This window comes from Anomaloglossus baeobatrachus (assembly GCF_048569485.1).
Source record: "Anomaloglossus baeobatrachus isolate aAnoBae1 chromosome 5 unlocalized genomic scaffold, aAnoBae1.hap1 SUPER_5_unloc_11, whole genome shotgun sequence".
Taxonomy (NCBI): Eukaryota; Metazoa; Chordata; class Amphibia; order Anura; family Aromobatidae; genus Anomaloglossus; species Anomaloglossus baeobatrachus.
Window position 1 is genome coordinate 1071429 of NW_027441786.1, and position 24564 is coordinate 1095992.

The following is a 24564-nucleotide window of genomic DNA, read 5'->3' on the forward strand; positions in this document are numbered from 1 at the left end:
TACCGTTCTCCACGTGTTCCTATCCGGCTATAAACACGAAAATCGATGTGTTCACAACACTGGGGGAAACGCAGATTCCCTTATCACTCTGTTCCAAAAACAAACCAACAATTACAAAATACTGAAAAGCATAAACCAATTAGTTCATATATATATATATATATTATATATATATACATACATACATACATACATATATATATATATATATATATATATATATTGCAGCAGTAGGTAATCGACCCCTCCTTTCTCTCCCCCTTCGGCTGTTCCTAAAGAATTCCTCTCTCACAATCACCCACACTCTAGCCCCCCTTTCTCCTCACTTCAAGCAGCTATGGGTATATGACCCCTCCTCCGCCTGCTTCCTTTGTTCACAGTGAAAAAATGCAGGCTGCGTCTGTGGGCTTCTACACTCCCCCTCCGTCTGCCCGCTCTCAACAGCTGCATAATTCGACTCCCGATCTCAGTGTCCAGCAGCAGACAATGAACTCTTTGCGAACTAAATCAGAGTTAAAGTAGAGAAATTACAAGCCCAATTAATCAATCACAAATATCAATCCGCTACATACGCTACATACAAATCTGAGGGCAGCAGCTACTCAAACCCCCCCTGATTTCTACCTCACTTACAACAACTTAATAATACAGACAGCCAGTCAGATCCGTTAACCCTACAGAACCAGAACCTATGGGCCTAGGTTCTTTTCTTTGTTCTAGACTACTGGCAAAAGATAGGCCCGCTAAGGGTCAATAGCGTCAACACCCCTCCCAGATCAGAGGTCAAACCTTTCGCCAAAGACCACGACTCACAGGCAAATCATATACATTATATATGACACTTACCTGTGATATTGAGAGTGATCAAATCTCATTGTCGGGGTCCCGGGTACTAGGAAATGGTCTCCTGGATCCGAGAGAGAAATTCAGCCAATCTTTCTTACGGTAATCTCAGCAGTGCCTCCAACTGTTAAGGACGGGACACAAGCGATCCCTTTTCGATCTGACTGCTGTTTCAAATTAAAATGTCATGAGTGCACGTGAGACTAAATAACGGACAACGAGTCAGTTACATCTATCTCCATGACTGGCACTGAGGCAACTGATCTTTATTGTTTAAAACTTTTCACAGCTCTTCAGAAGTGAAGGGCGTGGACAAAATACAGTCCAATCAAATATCATGGGTCGGGGCTTCATGACGTAGAGAGATCTACATATCCTCCTTGGATTGGTCAGTCCAGGCTCTAGGAATTTCTTTTGTTTATCACGTCGGGTGTAGACAGGAAATGGCAGCCATCTTTAAGTTACATGTGCTGGTATATTGTATTAAGGAAAAATCACTGAATATGCAATATACATATATACATATTAGTAAGGAACAAAAGCATTCACCAATATGTGTGTTAGTTTACATCTACTGAACTATATACCTGAGTCTATGAAATGGCTGAATTAAGTATTTCTTTATACTCAATTCTTATCCTCAACTGGTCTATGCACCTGTTCAACGCCAGTAAACTCAAAACCCACAACATCACCACCATGTACAGACGCAAAGTGTCTGGACACGGCAGATGAGAAAACCGCAGTCAGGCTAGTGGCATCAGACAGGTGCCTTCTAATTCTAATTTTCAGTGGTCCTGAAGTACAACCCACATATTGAACTTTGCAAATATTGCAGGTTATCAGGTATACTATAAATGTAGAATTACAGTTTATTAGAGTATTAATATTGTACTCCCTCTGGTTGCTAGTAGATTTGAAAGTTTTTCCTTTCTGAACAAATGAACATACTTTGCAGCAATTTGCCCCACATTTGTAGAAGCCCATCAAATTTATCCAAGATGATTGTTTTGGATTACTTATTTCACTAGTAAATAAACTAGGTGACAATATGTTATTTAGTGTAGGGGCTCTTTTCGCTACACATCTCACATTACCTTGAATTATTTTCTTTAGTTTTGGATCCTCATTTAATATAGGTAGATACTTTTTTACAATAGCCGATATAATGTTAAATTGATTGCTATAATTAGTGGAAAATACTATGTTATCCGAACCAGTACAACTGGCGCAGCCCAGGGACTCTGACTCAGGCGGATCACGCCATTATCCAACATTTGCGCTAACATACTCTTGACCTCTTGATAAAGATTCGGGGGGGGAGAATCTGGCAATATCTCTCTCGGATTGGGGCCACGTCTACTGTGGGTATCTCGTGTTCTAGTGCAGCCAAAGTCTTCATCACTCCTGGAAAAGGCAGACTGGTATTCCCATAGGGTAGTCTGTAGCTGGTACACGTGTTCCAGCGTTAGCTGGGTTGTATCCATCCCCATCAGCTCTATAATCTTCTTACCATTCCACATGGTCGTGGGTGACTCTTCTTCTGCTGCCTGCATCGACAGAGTCCAAGCAGTCTGGCAGTTTTCTTTCAACATGAACGGATTCTTGTGGAAAACATATTCACCGTACACATACACATCGGCCAGTTTTGAGCCCGCCACCAAAGTCGCCTCATGGCTCTGCAAGTTCAGGCACCTCATTGGCACCCTCCCATTTTGTTCAGTGGCCAGCGTCCTGGCAATCATGAAGCCTGCCATGCTTTCGGACTGTCTCACTGGCTCCAGAATTACTTCCACACCATTCAGCTTCCTATGGGACTCCACCGGCATCAACACCAGCTTCTCGTGACCAGGAGAGATAGTGACAGCAGGGCTACGTGAGATGTACACGGCTCCTTCTGCTCTTCCTCCCACTGAACTACCACACAAACAGACCACCTGCTGTAGGGCCCTCTGCGTGACCTTATGAGTTGTCACTCTTTCCAGTATCCTGGGCCATCGCGCTTGAACAGAAGAGAATCCAGTTCCCTCAGTATGTTCATCCCTAGGACCACCGGGAGATTTGGCCTTGCCTGCGTTTTCATGAGTATAACTCCCTTGGTTCCCAGCTTCTGTTGGCACAGTTGCACCTTCATCCATGTGATGCCCACTATTGGAATCTCTTCATTGTTAGCCGCTTTCAGTCTTAATAAATGCCCCGATTCTAGTGTAGCAGCTTCCTTGAAGTACGTCTGGAAATATTCCACCGGCATAGTCATCGCCCCTGATCCAGTGTCTACCAGACACGTGACCTTCTTCCCTGCAAACTGTACCTCTAGTACAGAACTCTCCGCAATCACATCTTCTGAGCAGAGTTCGGGCATTTGTTCTCGGTTCTGCCTCGCTGTATGCCCAGTAACAGCGAGGGCTTCCCTTTTACCATCGTCACAGTTTCTTCTGTTCTGCCCTCCGGCAATCTCGTTGCAGATGTCCAATCTCATCTCCAACACTGGATAGGCCCTCTCATCCCGCTTCTTGCTACCTCTGTTCTGGGGCCGGCCGCTGTTCCTCGTTGTGTATAACGCCGTGACTGAATTTCCACCATAGGAGGTGGCATTTGTCCAGGCATGGGAGTATAGGGGCATATCGGTACTGGGTATGTTGGTAGCGTCCCCTGAGCCTGCATTTGTTGCATCTGTTCCGCCAGACCCTCCACAGTCTTCTGCAAGCCATAGATGGATAGAGTCTCGACTCAATTCCCTTGTGTCAACTGCCTGCATGTGACTGCATTTCGGAGCAGACTTCACCTCCAGTATCCGCACCACTGCCTCTTGTTGGATTTCAGCGTAGGTAACACCAGGGGTACTCCTTGCCTTCAACAGTAGTTCCCTCCTAACATTTCATTTTGGATCCCCTCAATGAACTGATCCCGTAAAATGCGATCAACCTCGGCGTCAGCGCCCACAGTTACATTCGACTTCTTCTTAATCTCCTGATGCAATTCTTCCAATGCGATGCCAAAATGGATCAGACTCTCTCCGCTACTCTGGATCCGAGCGAAAAACTGTACTCGCAGTTGTATGGCCGCTGCCACATGGTCAAAAGCTTTTTCCAAGATCTGAATTATTTCAACAACTGTCTTCCGCTAGCTTTCTGGTTTCAGCAGAACAACCTTGAAGGCATCTCCATCCAGAGTATTTAGTGCGACCTCGAGCTGCAGTTTGGAGTGTACGTTGTGCAAGGCAATGGCGTTCTTAGCCGGCCCACCCAATCACTGAACAGTACGTTATACCCATCGACCTTAGCCAGGTGATTTAGCAGCGTGCCCGTTGCAGAGCACCCTATAAGCTGCTCACTGCAGGTCACCAAGGGGGAAGGGGGGGGTGAAGTACTACAGTGGGTGTTGCAGCGTCCCACACTTGCTCAGGGTTATCCATAGCGAGCACCGTATCATGCCCACTACGCCAAATATGTAACGACCGGATGCCAGTCGTTATGACTATTAAGGTACGATGGCACTATGGAAAACCCAGGGACACAAAGATGGTAAATAACAGTTTTCTTTATAAGTCTAAAAATCATTGACAAAACCAGTTCTCTTACAACTTATGGGCCACAACAGCCCAGAATAAACAATAACAATTTATGCAACTTGGAGGACTTCAAGTGTTGGTCTGTAGAGATAAACTGGACTATATTTTTTATCCCCCGGCTATACTGCTCCCTCCCCTATCTATTAATGGGGCTTACCCGAGTGCACTACTACAGATAACGGCACGTGATCCCTCCAAAGATATAATCTTACAACCACCTCCCCTTATGTTTACAATTCAATCAGGGCACCCGGCCAACTTCCCATATACAGTAAGAAACAAGTGAATTTATGTACATGTGCCTCTATGCAATACTCTGTACCTCACTGCCCCCAGACAGTGTGATGACGCAAAGGCAGAATAGTCTGTTATTATCAGCACAACACAGCTTAACTTCTGGTAAATTTCGGGTCAGAGCAAATGCCTCTGGATAAACAAGCAAGCACAGCTCCTTGTCAGCGAATAGTCTTTCAAAGAATAGTCTTCCTTCAATGCGTCCTCTTCCTATCTGTCTCTCCCTGACTATTAGTACACGATTGGTCTCAGGTCAGTTGCTACTCACAGAAGTCTTCCACCCAAGATGGCGTCGGTCTCCCTAAGACTGCTTTTGATGCACCCTTAGATGATCTCATCCAAGCACTTTCTGGAGAAAAGTTCGCTCAGATGAATTCTTCTCGTCAGGGGCAGTGGTAGCTCCAAAGAAAGAAACAGGCAATCCTATTTGTCCAGAATACAGGAGTTCAACAACCTTCTCCCTCTCTCACAGCCATCTTCCTGCCACTCTCCTCTTGCTTGTGCAGTCTCCAGATCTGTCTAGCAGCGTGCCTGCCCTCTAGTGACAACTAGTGGCCTTTTAAGTTATAGTATATATATATATATATATATATATATATATATATATATATATATATATATATATATATATATATATATATTTATATATATATATATATATATATATAAAATACTTTATTAACAAACATAAAAGTTTATCTTATGTACATTTTCACCTTGTTACGGGGACATATATACTAGGACAAGAGCCATATATACGAGGATGGGGATCATATATACCAGGATGGGATAAAGATGGGCAACATATATGCCAGGATGAAAGACCTATATACTAGTATGGGAGACACATATACCTGGAAAGGGCCCAGTATGGGTGACATTAGCACAGAATTGGGGGATTTTATCCCCGTAACAGTATCAGCAGAAGATCCTACCCATAACAGTGCTTCATGACCACATTTTTTGCGTTCATTTCTTCCCTATATTCCTCCTTCAAAACCTAGGTGTATCTTATGGTCCAAAAAATACAATAATTTCTAAAAAGAAAGAAAATGGTTCTGTTCCTCACAAATTCTTACTTAAGGAACTGTAGCTGATTTTAGGATAAAACCCTTTGAATTATGGTACATCATGATGGCTTCTCCTGTGTGACTCATCTGACAACAGAACCTGATTAATGATAAAAACATTTGGCAAATTCTGAATGCAAAATAGGCTGCTCCGCTCTGTTGGTTTTCTGATATCGGCAAGACTTGATTTATCAGTTAAACATTTCAATTATTCACAACATGAAAAAGGTTCCTTCTCTGTGCGGCTTCTACACATGTTTAACAAGATCTGATTTCTGAGAATTACATTTTCCACATTCAGAACATAAAAATGTTTATTTTGTGTGATTTTTATAATGGTAAACAAGACCTGATTTCCTAGTAAAACATTTACCTCATTCTGGGCATGAAAACAGCTTCTCCCCTGTGTAAGATCTTTGATGCACAACAACTTCTGATTTCCGAATAAAACATTTCCTACACTCTGAACATGAAAATAGCTTCCCCGTAGAGTGGATCGAACGCCCGAAAAACTGGGACCGGCGGATCACTGACAGACTTAAAAATAAGTCCGATCCGCTCCGGAATCTGGTGCCCATATAAGTCAATGGGGACCGGAATCCGGAGATTAAAAACGTTTGTGGAGTGGATATGGGGGCAGGAGAGCGCGCGGTATACTCATAGAGGCGCTTACATGGCGGCACACTCCTTCCGGGTCACGCTTTTCTATTCCGGAGCAGGCAATTCAATATTCATTGTTTTGCCCGCCCACCGGCGCATCATTGAGTGGCAGCATGTCAGCTGTCTGCAACCAATCACAGACGGCAGGACGGCCGGTGGGCGGGGAATGCAGTGACTCCTGCTATTTTTTTTTTTAAATAAATATTTATGTTCAATCTATTTTTATTGGAAGTTATCAGAATTACAGAAAAAACAAAATAGAGTCATATAACAAGTTATGCAAAGAAAGCAACCTGAGAGAGCAGCCTGCCGGTGTCCCGTACAAGCAGCATATCGATTCTTAGGCATTTTCAAAACCTTTGAAGCGTATGTAATGATGAACACAACAAGTTCGTGGATTTGCAGTACCAAAATTGAAATTCAGAGAATATATGCAAAGAACGTATTCTTATTCAAAACTTCAAAAATTTAAAGATTATGCCGATGTTCAGACTGCTAGTATTAAGAGAAGCAAGCTCAGGAGTAGAAATGTCAAGTTTCAAATTTAGAAGCGGGGATCAAGCAAGCCTAGTAAGTTAATACTTTAGTATTCCCTCGCTCAATGGAAAAAACTTGCTGACCGGAGCCATTAAAATTGTGAATGAAACAACAAAAATATTTATAAAATAATATATACATATCTCTCATTATTCCAATATAAGATCAGCAGAAAATACCATAGGCATAAAGAGTTTGAAAGAATAAGAAAGGAAAAGGATATGGAGGAGAAAGCAGAAGGAGAGAAGAGGAAAGTGGGGAAGAGATGGGGAGAAAGAGAGGAGATGGAGAGGGGGAGGAAGGGGGGGGAGGGGGTTCCTCTGAGGTCTACTTCTCAAAACAATTTATGGAAGTCAGGTGAATCCCTAAACATTATCCAATCGTTCCAGGTCCTGTAAAATTTATCTCTGGTGTCCACGCCCTCGGCTGCAAGCTCCTCCATCCTACAAATATTTGCCATCTCCATGTACCACTCGGAAATAGGAGGGATTATGGAAGTTTTCCAGTATCTAGGAATGGTGGAGCGTGCCGCCGCAAGGCAGAACCGCAGAATATCTCGCTTATGATATGTGATAGCGTGAGGTAAGACGGAGAGGAGTGTTATCTTGGGACAGTTCTCAACTGTTTTCCCAGTTATGAGATGGTAGTTCGAGAGTACTTTTTGCCAGAACTGCTGTATTCCTTCACATTCCCACCAAATGTGAGTCATTGTGCCAACCTCCCGTTCACATCTCCAACACATTGCTGACACCGTAGGGAATATTGAATGAAGCTTAGCTGGAAATTGGTACCATCTCGTTAAGATTTTAAATTTTTTTTCCTGTGTGGCGCACGTAGCTGATAATTTATGTGTGAATAAAAAGCATTTTTCCCATTCAGCTGGTGAGATATGTTGTTTCAGCTCACTTTCCCAAGCCAACTGGTAGCCTCGTTTGCCTGAGGTCCCAATTTCATTGAGAATGCTGTACAGCTGAGAAACCGGGCGTTCAGGCTGATCTTTTTTCGTAAACAGTTCTTCAATGGCGTTGTATGTGTCTCGAACTCGGCCACTGGACCCCAGCGCGGATACAAAGGCCTGCAGCTGGAAAAATTCCAACCACTTCCTTCCCCCGCCCAGATGCTGAGCTTTAAGAAATTGGAGGGACGGAACCTTGCCATCAATCAGGATGCTCCCCAACCGGGTGTCCTCCTCTGCCCTCCAGCCGAGAAAGCTACTTTGTTGATATCCTGGGCGGAACGATGGAGTGGAGAATAAAGGTGTGAGAGGACCACTATGTTGTGTAGGGGATAACTTATTGGATATTGTATGCCAGACCCTAAGAGTGTCTTTGGTGAAGTCTGAGTATGAACCCACCTCAGAGAGGTCAGTGATGGGCAGCCATGGAAGGTGACTAAGTGGTATCTCCAGCCCCTCCTGCTCCACCTGTATCCACTGCTTGGAGACCTTGTTAAAATGCCAGTCCACCAGGCGGGACATGGCCGCAGCCTGCATGTAGCCCCTAAAATTGGGGAGACCGGCCCCACCCAGTGCCCTAGGGAGGGTCAGGGTGCGGAGATTAATTCTAGGCTTCAACCTACCCCATACGAAACGAATGATGGCTGATTGAAGGCTACAAAAGAAGCTGGAGGGGGGGGAAATGGGGATAGTCTGAAAATAATATAAAAAACGTGGCAGAATGTCCATTTTCACCACATTCTTTCTACCCATCCATGATAATTTTAGACCCCCGTAAGATTTAAAGTTTTTGATTGTGCTCTCTAGCAGTGGTAGGTAATTGAGTGTGTAGAGCTTCGAGATGTCTGTCGGTATGTGGATGCCCAAGTATTTGATGGTGGAAGGTCGCCATTTAAATGGGAAGTTGTCCCTTGCCCTTGTAACGTCCTCCTGAGACAGCGAAATATTTAAGGCTTCTGACTTTGTGAGGTTAACTTTAAAGTTACTAAGGAGGCTGAATCTTTCGAACTCTTTCATTATGGCTGGGCACGAAATATGGGGTTGGGAGACATATACTAGTAGGTCATCCGCATACAATGCAATTTTATGGTGTTTATCCCCGACCTGAATCCCCTTAATGTTTATGTTTCCCCTAAGTGCGTTGGCTAAGTGTTCCATGACCACTACGTATAAGAGAGGGGACAAGGGGCAACCCTGTCTAGTCCCATTTCTCACCGCAATGGAAGAAGATAATGTCCCGTTAATTCTCACTCTGGCCGATGGATTATCATATAGAGCATTAATTCTCTGTAACAACCGGGGTCCCAAACCCAATTGCTCCAGAGCTGCCTTCAGAAAGCTCCAATGGACCCTGTCGAAGGCCTTCTCTGCATCAATACTCAGAAGACCCAATGGGATTGATTTTTTCTTGGCCTTAGCAATAAGGGATAGAGTTTTGATCGTATTATCTCTTGCCTCCCGACCCTTAATGAACCCAACTTGGTCCAAGTTAATAACGGAGGGCAGGAGTGGTGCCAGCTTGTCGGCTAATAACTTGGAATAAAGTTTAAGGTCTATATTCAAAATAGATATGGGTCTATAGTTTGAAGCTAGAGATGGATCCTTCCCTGGTTTGGGGATCACGCTAATGTGGGCTTCTAAGGATTGTGGTGTTAACCGTGACTCTCCATCGATTGAGTTGAACGTTTTGGTCATAATCGGTGTTAATTGATCTTTGAGTATTTTATAAAAGGCCGGGGTAAACCCGTCTGGGCCTGGAGATTTTCCTGAGGGTGTGTTTTGAATTGCATTACAGATATCAGATTCTAAGAAATCTCCCTCCAGTGCCTCTACAGCGAGGCTATCTAAGGGGGGTAGGGCCGTCTCCTGCACATATCTCTCAATTTTCCCTATCAGAGCCGCTGGCTGTATTTCCGAGTATTGCCCTTTGATATTATAAAGGTCCTCGTAATAAGACCGGAAGGTTTCCAGTATTACTGTCGGGTCATGAGATTTTTTATTGCCTCTAGTGGTAATACAAGGAATATAAGAGGTGTTGGCCCGGGGGTGTAAGAGTCGCGCTAGGGGGCGGCCGCATTTATTGGAGGATGTATAATAATAACCTCGGAGTCTCTCTCTGTGTCGTGAGTATTTCTGATCCAGTAGGTCTCTAAGCGTAACCCTCTTAAGGACCAGTTCGGCCAGAACCGTAGAAGTGCGTGTTAATTTATGTAAATTTTCTAGTTCGTGGATTTGTGTCAGCAACTCCTCTACCTCCTTCGTCTTTTCCCTTTTAATCCTGGAGCCATGTTTGATTAGTACTCCACGAAGGACACATTTCAATGCTTCCCATTGGGTAGGCAAAGAAGTCGGATCAGAGCCATGTATTTGTGTAAAGGAGTCAATTGAGGATTTCAGTTCTTCTAGGCAAAGAGTGTCTTTAAGTAGATTGTTATTCAATCGCCATGTCCAAGAGCGTTGGGGAAAGGATGGGACCCGAAGGGATACGTAAATTGGGGCGTGATCGGACCAGAGAATTTCCCCTATGTCCACCTTTGGGTTCCAAGCCAAGGCCCCATGGCTCACCAAGAAGAGATCTATTCTACTGTATGTATTGTGTGGTGGGGAATAATATGTGTAGTCTCTACCTTGGGGGTTTAGAGTTCTCCACACATCTATCAGCCGGAGGGCATGGAGGGTCCGATTCAAGGCACGAAATTCTCTGATACGAGTGGTGTTCCGTCCAGATGAGGAGTCCAAGGCCGAGTTCATTGTGAAGTTGAAGTCACCTCCAATTACTGTTGTTCCTTCTGCAAAATCAGCGAGTAATGCTAAAAGGGTTCTGCAATGAGAGATCTGATTAGTGTTAGGAAGGTACCAGTTTGCCAGTGTGAACAGAGAGTTTGCTATTTTCAATTTAAGGAAAATATATCGACCCTGTTCGTCAATGTTTGAGTCTACTATAGTGTGTACCAGTTGTTTATGGAGTGCAATCGAGACCCCTTTTGATCTGGATTCGGGGTTGGTACTATGAAACCACACAGGGAAAAATCTGTCTCGAAATGTGGGTACATGATCTTTTTTAAAATGTGTCTCCTGTAACATAAGGACGTGGACTTGTTTCTTATGCATAGAGTACAGGACCTGTGAACGCTTTTGAGGGGTGTTAAAGCCTCGTATGTTAATTGAACAACAGTTAAGTGTAGTCATGTTGCTCTGGGGACCTCAGAGGTCTAAGGAGGGGAGTCAAGTGTAGGCAAAGGTATGTGTAGGACGCCAAGAAATGGAAAAGGGGGAGAAGACTAGAGAGTTGAGTTCAGGTAGGAAAGTAGGACTGACAATATGGGGGATCGAGAAAAGAAGAGAAGAGGAGAAGAGAGAGAGAGAGAGAGGAAAAAAAAAAAAAAAAAGGGGGGGGAGAGGAGGGGGAAGAGAAGAGGAAAGGAAAAGCGAGGGAGTGAAGAGGAAGAGGAGACTGTGTGAAGATATATAAGAATATATCTAAGTATAGTACTCAACAGATGGGTCGGTATGGGGGAAGAAAAGAAATGTAGGGGATAGAGAATATGAGATATATTAAGGATGTTTGACCATAGGTCAAGAAATCAAGAAATTAAGAAATTAAGAAAGGGGGGTCACTAATTTCTACTCCTGCCTGCAGTGAGTAGAGACCCAAAGGGGGGACTGTCTTTCCACTAGGGATTAGTTCCCTGCCGAACCAGCCCCAGGCCCAAGTGCTTAATACGGTGACCCTCAAGCTTTAACCGGTCACCCAGGAACATCCACAACCAGGAAGTAAGCAAATGCATAAACATAGATATAAACATGAAATATGAAATATGAAATATAAGGCCAAGCGGCCTGTTCTGATAATATTCATATACGTGTATGTTAACATTTTACATTTTACAAAAACATATTACGTAAGCCAAAAGGAAGTGTAGGAGTCATGTAGATACCACCATCATATCGATATTCCGTCGCTCAATGCTAATGATCAGAAGCTTGTCCACAGAAGCAAAGAAAAAGGGAGGCCCATAAGAAGACCCTCCTCCGGATCTTACTGCGTGGAAAGTTCCTCAGAGGAAACTCAGCGGGGTTCAAAGTGGTGTAGTTCAATTCTAGGGTGAAGATGAGGCGTTAGGCCTTCTGGTTTCTCCCCTCTGGAAGGTATCTCTGTTTCTCTGGATACGAGATCGTTGTGGGAGTGAAAGCATCCGGGCAGGTAAACTCTCCCCCCTTCTGTGTACCCTAGGCCAGTCCGCTGGAGGGATGTGGATCAAGGGAATCTGTAGAGCCGAGCAGAATTCCAGGAGATCATCCAGGTTACGGAGCACTCGCAGGGAGCCTGCCTGGCGTACCTGTAGTCTGAAGGGGAATCCCCATGAGTAGAGAAAATTTTCTTGTCTTAAGACGTCAAGAAGAGGTTTCAATGCTCGTCGTTTTTGTAGAGTATGGCGAGAAAGATCTTGCAAGAGCAGAATAGGAGTGCCCCTGAGTATAATTTGGCCCTTCTGACGTGCTTTAAATAAGATATCTTCTTTTTTTTTAAATTTATGGACTTTGCATATGACATCTCGCGGGTTAGCACCTTGCATTGGTTTTGGGCCTAGCGACCTGTGAGCTCTGTCCAATTCTAGTTTAGCATCTGGAGGAAGATCTAATATCGAGTTGAACAGATGGCGCAGTGTTCCGTCTAGGTCTTGTGGGCTCACCGATTCAGGGATACCCCTTACTCTGATATTGTTACGCCTTCCTCTATTTTCTAAATCGTCAAGGAGATCTGTCAGGTATTCAATTTGTGAGGCCTGTTCCGATAGCGCCTGCTCCTGCGTGGTGATTTGTTGTGAAACCGTTTCTGTGCGGTGTTCAGATTTCTCCACTCTTTTTGTCAATTGTTGCATGTCTCCTCTTATTGCGGACGACTCCGCCTTGTATGTAGCTTCCATTTTTGCAATATAATTCTCCATCTCTTCCCTGGTAGGGATGGTCCGTATCCGTGCCTTTAAATCTTCCCAGACACCATCAACTTGTTGAGAACCACTTTGTGAGGCTTCTCCTGTTAGACTGGTGGCAGCAGTGGGCCTGAGTAAATGAGGGAGCATTCCTCTTTCAGGGGAGGGTGGCAGAGATATTATGGATGTTATTATATTCTGCTCATTTGACATGGTGGGGGTGGTGGTATTCATATCAGCATCTGGGGCCAAGAGGGTCTTATCACCATTCTCCTGCTGTGAATTCCAAGGGATATTATTTTCAGAAGGACAGCAGTGTCTCTCATTATCTGAGCTGTGTGATATGGTCACAGCTCCATATGCCTGTCCTCCTGTGTTCCCTTGCAGGCCCGAGGATATATGCCTGGAATCCGTCTGTGGTATGCTGGCTATGTCAGCCTCTACTGCGGTTGGACCCTGAGGACCCCTGCCTGTGTTCACCTCCCCCCCGCCGGGGCATCGCTGCCTTCCCCCTACCTCCGGCTGTTTCATGCCTCGTGGCTCCGGTCCCTCCTGCCCCCCTGCTGCTGTCTTGCCTGAGTTATCTGTGTGCCGTTCAGTCTGGAGCGACTCTCCCCCTCCCTGCTCCTGCTCCGACCTGGATGGTGTTGGGATTGCAGCTGCATGTTCAGTGCTGTGAGCTCCGGCGTCCTGCCCTGCACCCGCTTTGTCCCTCCACGCTGGAAGATTTGCAGGGGAAGCTGCTGCCGCCATCTTAGAGTAAGTTTGCTGTTGCCTTGGGCCGGACGCGCTTCTCAAAAATTGCGTAATTCCAGGGCTGCAGGGCACCGGGAGGTCTGAAGCTCGTCTGCTTTTGTTCCCCCTCCTCTTGGCCGACATTGAGGGTGTTTCTGGCTGTGTACTGTGGGGTTTTGTGAGCCTGGGGCCGATTTCAGCACAGGAGCAATGTTACCCGTGTCTTCTCTCCTCCATGGCCAGACCACGCCCCCCTTAAATAAATATTTAAAAAAAAAAAAAAGAAAAAAGAAGATGTGCGGTCCCCCCTAATTTTCATCCCCAGGAATGATAACGCTGGCTGAGGGCTTGTATTCCAGCCCGCAGCCGTCCGGTATTGCCGCATCTATTAGATGTGACAATCCCGGTGTGATACCGGCTCTTCCCGTTGGCTTGATGCGGTGCCAGTCGGGGTAATGAGGGCTTAATTACAGTACACGGCTGCTACTAAGCCCTATGTTTTTGATGGCACAGGCGTCTATGAGACACGCCCATCACAAACCTATAAGTAAATGTAATAAAACACAGACAGAGAAAAATCCTTTATTTGGAATAAAATACAAACACGCTCCCTCCTTCACCCCTTTATTAACCCCCAGCACCCTGCAGCTCCAGCGTAATCCACATGTTGTCCCACGACAACACATCCAGCTCTGCTACATGTCACAGCTAGCAGCCATAGAGATGACTGCTAGCTATGAGTGCAGCCTATTACTGAGCCGCGATAAGCGATGACTGCAGGCAGAGCTGTCACAGGCTGGGGGGCGCGTCAGCCTGGAACCAATCATAGATAAGAGGACAGTCGGTGGGCGGGGAAAGCAGTGCAAGTGTCTGCAGGCAGTATGGTGAAAGTGCATGTGTTTGCATGCTCCTGTCAGAAGTGTGCGGCTGTGCCGGGTGATGTGATGCGTTGTCAGACTCGTGCAGCTCTGCTACGCATCACCCGACACAACCTGCCGTTCTCTGAACATGAGCGTGCATGTACCTAGAAACACATGCACGCTCCTGTCAGAAGTGTGTGCGGCTGTGTGGATGATGCACTGTCAGACTCGTGCGAGTCTGCCGTGACATCACCCGGCACAGCCTGCCGCTGTCTGAACATGAGTGTGCATGTAACTAGAAACACATGCACGCTCCTATCAGAAGTGTGCAGCTGTGCTGCGATGTCAGACTCGTGGGAGTCCCTTGCAAGTGTGATTGCTGCCTAAGATAATCCGCATGCGTTTTTTTGTTGATTTTTATTTAAATAAATAATTAAAAAAAAAAACGACGTGCGGTTCCCCCAATTTTCATCCCCATCCATGATAATGCCAGCTGGGGGCTGGTATATTCTCACCCCTGAGCTGCCCGGTATTGCCGCATCTATTAGATGTGACAATCCCGGTGCGATACCGGCTCTTCCCGTTGGCGTGATGCGGTGCCAATCGGGGTAAGAGGGGTTAATAACAGCACATGGCTGCTACTAAGCCCTGTTTGTGATGGCACAGGCATCTGTGAGACACCGGCTTCACAAACCTGTAAGTGAATGTAATAAAACACAGACACAGAGAAAAATCCTTTATTTGGAATAAAATACAAACACGCACCCTCCTTCACCACTTTATTACCCCCAACACCCTGCAGCTCCGGCGTAATCCATACACAATGTCCCACGGCGACACATCCAGCTCTGCTAACATGTCACAGCTAGCAGCCATAGAGATGACTGCTGGCTATGAGTGCAGCCTATGACTGAGCAGCGATAAGCGATGACTGCAGGCAGAGCTGTCACAGGCTGGGGGGCCTGGAACCAATCACAGATGAGAGGACGGCCGGTGGGCGGGAAAAACACAGAAAGCTGTGTGTATGCGATGGATAGCACAGAAAGTGATTGCGCGACCAGGAAGCAGTGTGCCACCATGACACTGAGTCTCGGTAAGTATGAAACGCTCATTTATTTCTGATTTTGTTTATTTTTATTAATTACCGAATCCGAATCGTGCACCCGGAATCCCGCACCCGGGTGCAGCAGAGATATAACGCTGAAACTGCGCGTATCCGGACTCTTACAGTCCGGACCCGCTCAGCACTACTTCTCCCCTGTGTGACATCTTTGATGCAAAACAAGTTCTGATTTCCAATTAAAACATTTCCCACACTCTGAACATGAAAATGGCTTCAACCCAGTGTGAGATCTTTGATGCCGAAGAAGTTTTGATTTCCGAATAAAACATTTCCCACACTCTGAACATGAAAATGGCTTCTCCCCAGTGTGACATCTTTGATGCACAACAAGATATGATTTCTGAATAAAACATTTACCACATTCTGAACATGAAAATGGCTTCTCCTCTGTGTGACATCTTTGATGCACAACAAGTTCTGATTTCCGAATAAAACATTTCCTACACTCTGAACATGAAAATGGCTTCTCCCCTGTGTGACATCTTTGATGCACAACAAGTTCTGATCTCCGAATAAAACATTTCCTACACTCTGAACATGAATATGGCTTCTCCCCTGTGTGACATCTTTGATGCACAACAAGATCTGATTTCCGAATAAAACCTTTCCTACACTCTGAACATGAAAATGGCTTCTCACCGGTGTGACATCTTTGATGCACAATAAGATCTGATTTCTGAATAAAACATTTACCACATTCTGAACATGAAAATGGCTTTTCCCCGGTGTGAGATCTTTGATGCTGAACAAGAATTGATTTCCGAATAAAACATTTCTCACAGTCTGAACATGAAAATGGCTTCTCCCCTGTGTGACATCTTTGATGCACAATAAGTTCTGATTTCCAATTAAAACATTTCCCACACTCTGAACATGAAAATGGCTTCTCCCCGGTGTGAGATCTTTGATGCTGAACAAGTTTTGATTTCCGAATAAAACATTTCCCACATTCTGAACATGAAAACAGCTTCTCCCCTGTGTGAGATCTTTGATGCACAACAAGGTCTGATTTCTGAATAAAACATTTCCCACATTCTGAACATGAAAATGGCTTCTCCCCTGTATGAGATATTTGATGCCTAACAAGGTGTGATTTATGAATAAAACATTTCCCACATTCTGAACATGAAAATGGCTTCTCCCCTTTGTGATTTTTCTTATGCATAACAAGATCTAATTTCTGGATAAAAACTTTCCCACACTCTGAACATGAAAATGACTTATCCCCTGTGTGACATTTCTGATGTCTAACAAGGTCTGATTTCTGAATAAAAGATTTCCCACATTCTGAACATGAAAATGACTTATCCCCTGTGTGACATTTCTGATGTCTAACAAGGTCTGATTTCCGAATAAAACATTTTCCACACTCTGAACATGAAAATGGCTTCTCCCCTGTGTGAATTTTCTGATGTGTAACAAGATGTGATTTCTGAATAAAACATTTCCCACATTCTGAACAGGAAAATGGCTTCTCCCCTGTGTGAATTTTCTGATGTCTAGCAAGGTCTGATTTCTGAATAAAACATTTCCCACACTCTGAGCATGAAAATGGATTCTCCCCAGAGTGATTGTTTTGATGGATATTAAGATGTGATTTCCTAATAAAACATTTCCCACATTTTGCACATGAAAATGGTTTCACCCTTGTAGGAGCCGTTTCATGTTCCACATCCTTTCTGTAACTTTGGTTTTGCTTACAATTCTGTGATAAATTGGAATTTTGGACTTCTTTGAAAAGATCAGCTGTTAAAGCTTTCCGAGGAAGGGCTGGAGGTATATCTGGGACAACAGCATGCTCTTCATATGTATCATGTGTGATACTTTCATCATCTGTTATAAATTCTGAAGATATTAGATTTCCATCTGAACTCCCAACACAGTCATCTGTAAAAAATAAACACAATGTTATTTTTTTTAATGATATTATCTTGAAAGTACATTTTTTTTTAAACCATAACATCAGAAATTAAATTAGAAAAAAAATGTATTCTGAATCTGTTGTCCAATTTCAACATCTAAAGGGGGCTTTACATGCAGCGATATCGCTAGCGATATCACTGGTGAAAGCACCCGCCCCCGTCGTTTGTGCGTCACGGGCAAATCGCTGCCCGTGACGCACAAAATCGTTAGGAGCCGTCACATGGACTTACCTGCCTAGCGACGTCGCTGTTGCCGGTGAACCGCCTCCTTTCTAAGGGGGCGGTTTGTGCGGCGTCACAGCCGCGTCACTAAGCAGATGCCCAATAGAAGCGGAGGGGCGGAGATGAGCGGCCGTAACATCCCGCCCACCTCCTTCCTCCTTCCTTACTCATTGCCGGCAGCCGCAGGTAAGCTGCAGTTTGTCGTTCCCGAGGTGTCACACATAGCGATGTGTACTGCCTCGGGAACGACGAACAACCTGCGTCTTCAACAATCAAAGATTTGTTGAAAACGAACGACGTGTCAACAATGGACGATTTGGTGAGTATTTTCCATTGTTAACGGCCGTTTGTTGGTGTCACGCGCAACGACGTTGCTAACGATGCCGGATGTGCGTCACGGAATCTGTGACCCCGGCGATATATTGTTAGATACGTTGTTGCGTGTAATGGGGCCTTAAGAGTACTGATGGGCGATCCTCCTGATGGTCGGGATCGGGGAGACTCGTCGGATCATTTTGTAAAGATCGGGATCGAAATAACACGATCTTGCGTCTGATCACCGATCTTGGACTTTACAATTATGGGATGGGGCGAGAGGAGGGCTGTAAAATAAATAATACAGTTAATAATAAACATTGTCATTTTACTTACAGGTGCCGTGACGTGTCCTGCACTCTGTCTCCCACTGCTTCTGCTTCCAAGTACGATCATCGACGTGTCCTCCCGGTAACCAAAGGACCTTCCGTGACATCATAACCACGTGGGAATGTTGTATTATTTCATTGGCTACAGACTGGGTCATATGATTATGATGTCATGCAAAGGTCCTGTAATGTCAGCATGCTCGCCGGTACACGGTGTTCACCCGAGCATCTCAGTACTCAGTAAACTCGGCGACCGTCGTGTAGCGAAGAGATGCTCAGGTACATGCTCGGCTTCCCCTCCCTGCACGTTGGCACTCTTTACAGAGTCAGCCCACATGCAGGGATTGGCTGCCACAGCCGGTGCTGAATAGCGGCGCCGGGAATCACGTGATTGGAGATCACCATTACTATAGTGTGGTAACCCGTTCGATAGGTTACTATGGCAACTGTGGCAGTGGTGACGGCACCGCTTACCAACCCAAAGCCTCTTTTTACTCACTGAGTGATTAGACAGCGCGGGAACAGCTGCAGCGCTCTTCCTCCTCCTGTGCTTTCTGATATAGCAGAGCTAGATCGGTGACAGAAGACAAGGATCGTGGAGGGGTGAGAAGGAGTAATAAAGATGGAGTCCCTAAGTGTGTCTGTGTATTTATTTCTAATAAAGTATTATCTCTGTGTGGTGTCTTTTTTTTAACCCTTTATTCTTTATTCTTAATGGCCGGGTCAAACTTGCCTGACATTAGGAATCTTGGGCTTAACACCAGGTGGTAAAACAAAGCTGGTAATAACCCCTTATTACCCAGCGTGCCACCCGCCACCAGGGCCGCTGGAGAGTTGGATACAGTGCCAGAAGATGGCGCCTCTATGAAAGCGCCATTTTCTGGGGCAAGTGTCGGACTGCAATTTGCAGCGGGAAGGCAGAAAGCTTGGGCCACCCTCCGCTGCAGATTCCAATCCCCAGCTGCCTAGTTGTAACTGACTGGACACAAAAATTGGGCCAAGCACACGTCATTTTTTTTTTTGTTAATTATTTCAAGAAATTCATGAAATAATTAAAAAAATGGCTTTCCTATATTTTTGGTTCCCAGCCAGGTACAAATAGGCAGCTAGGGGTTGGGGGCCGCCTGTATCTGTCTGCTGTACCTGGCTAGCATAGAAAAATATGGCGAAGCCCACGTCATTTTTTTTTGGGGCAAAAAACTATTTAAAAAAAAAAAAGGGCTTCCCTGTATTTTGATTGCCAGCCAAGGTAAAGCCAGGCAGATGGGGGTGGCCGCCCGTAGCCATCTGCTTTATGTGCGTTGTGAATCAAAAATACGGCGGAGCGCTACGTCATTTTTTTTTTAATTATTTATTTATTTTTATACAACTATATATTATGTGTGTATATATATACATATATACATATATATATATATATATATATATATACACACAGCTCTGGCAAAAATTAAAAGACCACTGCAAAATTTTCAGTTTTTCTGATTTTCTTCTTTATATTTTTGAGTAAAATGGAAATTGTTCTTTTATTCTATTAACTACTGACGTCTCCGAATTTCCAAGCAAAAAATGTTGTATTTATTTACAATTTACTCAAAAATATACCTATAAAGAGAAAAATCAGAAAAAATGGCCATTGTAATACTAGCCCAGTGCCACTTCACGGCAACCTCCGATGCTGGGTCCTACTCTAAACTGCATCTTTCTAGGCTTCTTAAAAACCTACACAAGATCAGCAGGTGGACACAGAGGGCTAATGAGACTGGTGAGGGCTAGAGTGCAAATCCAGCAACAGAGCATCACTTCCCTGTATAGTATAATATACAATGCAAAAAACAGAATGAAACCAGGGGTTCCCTTGCATGGTACCCACGCTGGTACTAACCTGACTTCAAACTAAACTGGCAGCACCTTTACTATGTGAACAGGTGCGTATCCATCTGTGATGTGAATACATGCAAATAAAGTGACAGACGTACACTGAAAAACCATAAAAAAGTTCTACCTTATGAAAAAATATGGAGTTTTTTTTTCATAAGGTAGAATTTTTTTTATGGTTTTTCAGTGTGCGTCTCACTTTATTTGCATGTAGTCACATCACAGACGTATACGCAGCTGTTCACATTGTAAAGGTGCTGCCAGTTTAGTTTGAAGTCAGGTTAGTACCAGCGTGGGTACCCAGCAAGGTAACCCCTGGTTTAATTCTGTTTTTTACATACTGGCCCCGCCCCCCGCATGGATTAACCGTTTGGCCAGGCCCGCCCCCGCACACGATGCCCGCTAGGCCACGCCCCCGCACGCGATGCCCGCTAGGCCACGCCCTGCACGCGCTGCCCGCTAGGCCACGCCCCCCGCACGCGATGCCCACTAGGCCACGCCCCCGCATGCGATGCCCGCTAGGCCACACTCCTCACACGCGATGCCCGCTAGGCCACGCCCCCGCACGCGATGCCCACTAGGCCACGCTCCCTTGCACGTGATGCCCGCTAGGCCACGCCCCCTCATACTATGACCGCTAGGCCAGGCCCCCCCCACGATGCCTGCTAGGCCATGCCCCCGCGATGCCCGCTAGGCCACGCCCCACACAATGCCCGCTAGGCCACGCCCCACGCAATGCCCACTAAGCCACACCCCCACACTATGCCCGCTAGGCCACGCCCCCGCACGCGATGCCCGCTAGGCCACGCCCTGCACGCGCTGCCCGCTAGGCCACGCCCCCCGCACGCGATGCCCACTAGGCCACGCCCCCCGCACGCGATGCCCGCTAGGCCACACTCCTCACACGCGATGCCCGCTAGGCCACGCCCCCGCACGCAATGCCTACTAGGCCACACCCCCACACTATGCCCGCTAGGCCACGCCCCCTCACACTATGGCAGCTAGGCCACGCCCCCTCACACTATGCCCGCTAGGCCACGGCCCCTCACACTATGCCTGCTAGGCCATGCCCCCTCACACTATGCCCGCTAGGCCACGCCCCCTCACACTATGCCCGCTCGGCCACGCACCCCTCACACTATGCCCGCTCGGCCACGCCCCCCGCACACGTTGGGCACCTGTACACCTCCCCCCAGGACAACTCCTCCCATTATACTCCTCTTTCCCCAGGACTACTCCTCCCATTATACTCCTCCTATTATAATCCTCCTATTATACTCCTCTCTGAGGGGTTCGCAGCATGGGGGATGGAGCACGATGGGTAGTGCAGCATGGGGGGTGGACCACGATGGGGGGTGCCCAGAATGGGGGGATGAAACACGATGGGGGGTGCACAGCATGGGGGATGGAGCACGATGGCGAGTGCAGCATGGGGGATGGAGCACGATGGGGGGTGCAGCATGGGGGATGGAGCACGATGGGGGTGCGCAGCATGGGGGATGGAGCACGATGGGGGTGCGCAGCATGGGGGATGGAGCACGATGGGGGTGCGCAGCATTGGGGATGGAGCACGATGGGGGGTGCGCAGCATGTGGGATGGAGCACAATGAGGGGTGCGCAGCATGGGGGATGGAGCACGATGGGGGGTGCACACCTCCCCCAAAACACACACACACACCGCCACACACGCACCGCACAACACACCACACACACACTGGGAACCACAAACACCGCCCTACACAGACACCCACACACACACACACACACACACACACAGACAATGCTGCACACACACAACACACAAACACCGCGGCACACACAAATATATGTACATATCGCGCAACACACACATTGCACAAAACATACCTCCCCCCAAAACACACACACGCACCCCACATACACACACCCACACAAACCGCCCAACACACACAGCACCACACACACACACACAACGCTACAGACACACAGCGCTCCACAAACAATGCAACACACAACGCAACACACAAACACCACCACTCTCACACACCCCCCACCCACCCAGACAACACCCAGAACATTTACAGCGCCCTACACAAACACTTGGCAACTATACACAACAACATATATATATATATATATATATATATATATAAAACAAAAATCATACATTAGCTACACAATACATAAATTCTAGAATTCCCGATGCGTTAGAATCGGGCCACCTTCTAGTATATATATATATATATATATATATATATATATATATATATATATATAAAATGTACGCAATATATAGTTGTATAAAAAGAAATAATTTAAAAAAATGACGTAGCGCTCCGCGGTATTTTTGATTCTCAGCGCAGATGAAGCGGACGGCTACAGGCTGCCACCTCCACCCAATCTGCCTGGCTTTACCTGACTGGCAATCAAAATGCAGGGAAGCACAATAATTTATTTTTTTTTTAATTATTTAAAAAAAAAAAAAAAAGCAAGGGCTCCCGCTGTACTTTGATCGCCAGTCAGGTACAGCCAGTCAGCTGGGGGCTGGGATTCTCGGCAGCCCGCAATCACCCCTGTAAATAAATGGCGCATTGTTCCTTAGCGCCTTTTCAAGGAGCTTTACCCGGCTCGTCCAGCGGCCCTGATTGCGGTGGTACGCTGGGTAATAAAGAGGTTAATACCAGCTTTGTATTCTCAGATGGTACTAAGCCCGAAATTCATGGTGTCACGCCAAATTAGACATGGCCACCATGAATTTCTAGTAAACAGTAAAACAAACATACAACACAGAGAAAAAAATGTTCTATTAGAACTATAACAAAAAAAACATTTAGAGAATCCATCTTTATAATAAAAAAAAATCCTTAGTCCGACGTAATCAACAGGTAAAGCATGGTCAGCTTCATAACTCTGTACAGACACAGTCTATACACAGTGAGAAGCAGAGAGCATTGTCAGCTCTGCTACATCATTCTGTACAGAGCAAGAAGCAGGCTGACAGCGAGGGGATGATTGCACTTGCATCTTGCATGGGCATCACTCCGCATGGACTGATCTCAGGACAGGAGCGCTTCAGCTGCATGGAAACACAAGAAGCCGACCTGCTGCTGTCTGGAGATTGAGCGCTGTGATGCGATGCGACACTAGCAAAGTGACCGTCAAAGTTCAATCGAGTCTATAAGCCATGGACTCGGGTGAACCCTGACGTCACCGTGAACACGGCCGAAAACAGCTGATGACTGCCGAGTGACAAGCAGTGCAGTGAAGTTAATAGGATCTTTGAAAACGTCATAGTCATGTGACCAGTCTGTAAGCCAATGTTTGTACAACATTCACACCAGCTGGTCACATGGGTATGATGTCACTGAAGGTCCTGTAAGTCCAGTGTTCGTTACTGGGCAGCACAGCAATGATCGGACGGACGCGGAGGCAGAAGCGGCCGGGAGACAGTCTGCAGGATGCGTCGCGGGACCTGTAAGTATCATCATAATGTTTTTTTATTTTAATAATGTGCTTTCTTTTTACAGCCCTTAGACCCGATCTGGACCGATCTGTAACACGAGCTTTCCAGGAAAGCTCGAGATCGTGCACACGATCACTATGTGATTGTCATGATCCCCGATCTTTACAAATCGGGAACGTCCATCCCTATCTAAGAGTTACATCTTCGTTAATTTGAATCTCCCATTACTAGCACCAGTTCTCTGGAATGTGCTACAGTAAAAAATCTGATTGAGTGTCACAATGTGACTGCAGGATAATGAGGGACAGGGGGCTGCTATAATGTCCAATATGGTAGGGGACCCTAAACTCTCCCTAACCTCTTGATTACACCGGAAGATGGAGATGCCTGAGTCCCATGCCTTACTATTCTCTTGACCAAATCTAATCTGTTATCCCTCGGGGAAGGAAGGGACAGGAATATGATGGAAACACAGATTAAGACACACAGGACACATTGCAAACTCACAGAAATAAACAGTGAGAGACTAATGAGAAAAGCAAGAGCAGGAAGGCAGCAACAAAAAGACAGGATAATTTTATATTACAGGGAGATTTATGTAAATTGGAGGATTGGGCTGAGAAGTGGCAATTGAAGTTTAATGTAGATAAATGTAAGGTCATGCACTTGGGTAGAGGAAATACAATTTATAATTATGTACTTAATTGTAGAACACTGGGTAAAACAGACACAGAAAAAGACTTGGGTGTATGGGTGGATGGTAAACTTAACTTTAGTACACAGTGTCAGGCAACTGCTGATAAGGCTAATAAAATAATGGGATGTATTAAAAGAGGTATAAGTGTTCATGAAAAAAATATAGTTCTACCTCTGT

At 45.7% G+C, this 24564-nt stretch overlaps 1 protein-coding gene and 1 long non-coding RNA gene across 2 annotated transcripts in view; both read right to left on the minus strand.

Annotated features, from left to right (window-relative positions):
* Window positions 1-250: 250 nt before the first annotated feature.
* The window catches only part of LOC142258807 (uncharacterized), a 28568-nt gene continuing 4254 nt past the window's right edge, over window positions 251-24564 (minus strand). The window contains exons 2-3 of the long non-coding RNA XR_012727875.1: window positions 17407-17469; window positions 251-1313 (exon numbers count right to left, since the gene is read on the minus strand). This is a non-coding gene — a long non-coding RNA (uncharacterized LOC142258807). The remainder of the gene's footprint in view (window positions 1314-17406; window positions 17470-24564) is intronic.
* LOC142258784 (uncharacterized) lies at window positions 15703-17389 on the minus strand (the record flags this gene model as incomplete). The annotated part of the gene is made up of 1 exon (XM_075331381.1): window positions 15703-17389. A coding segment is annotated over one exon (1683 nt), but the record flags the coding sequence as incomplete, so codon positions are not given.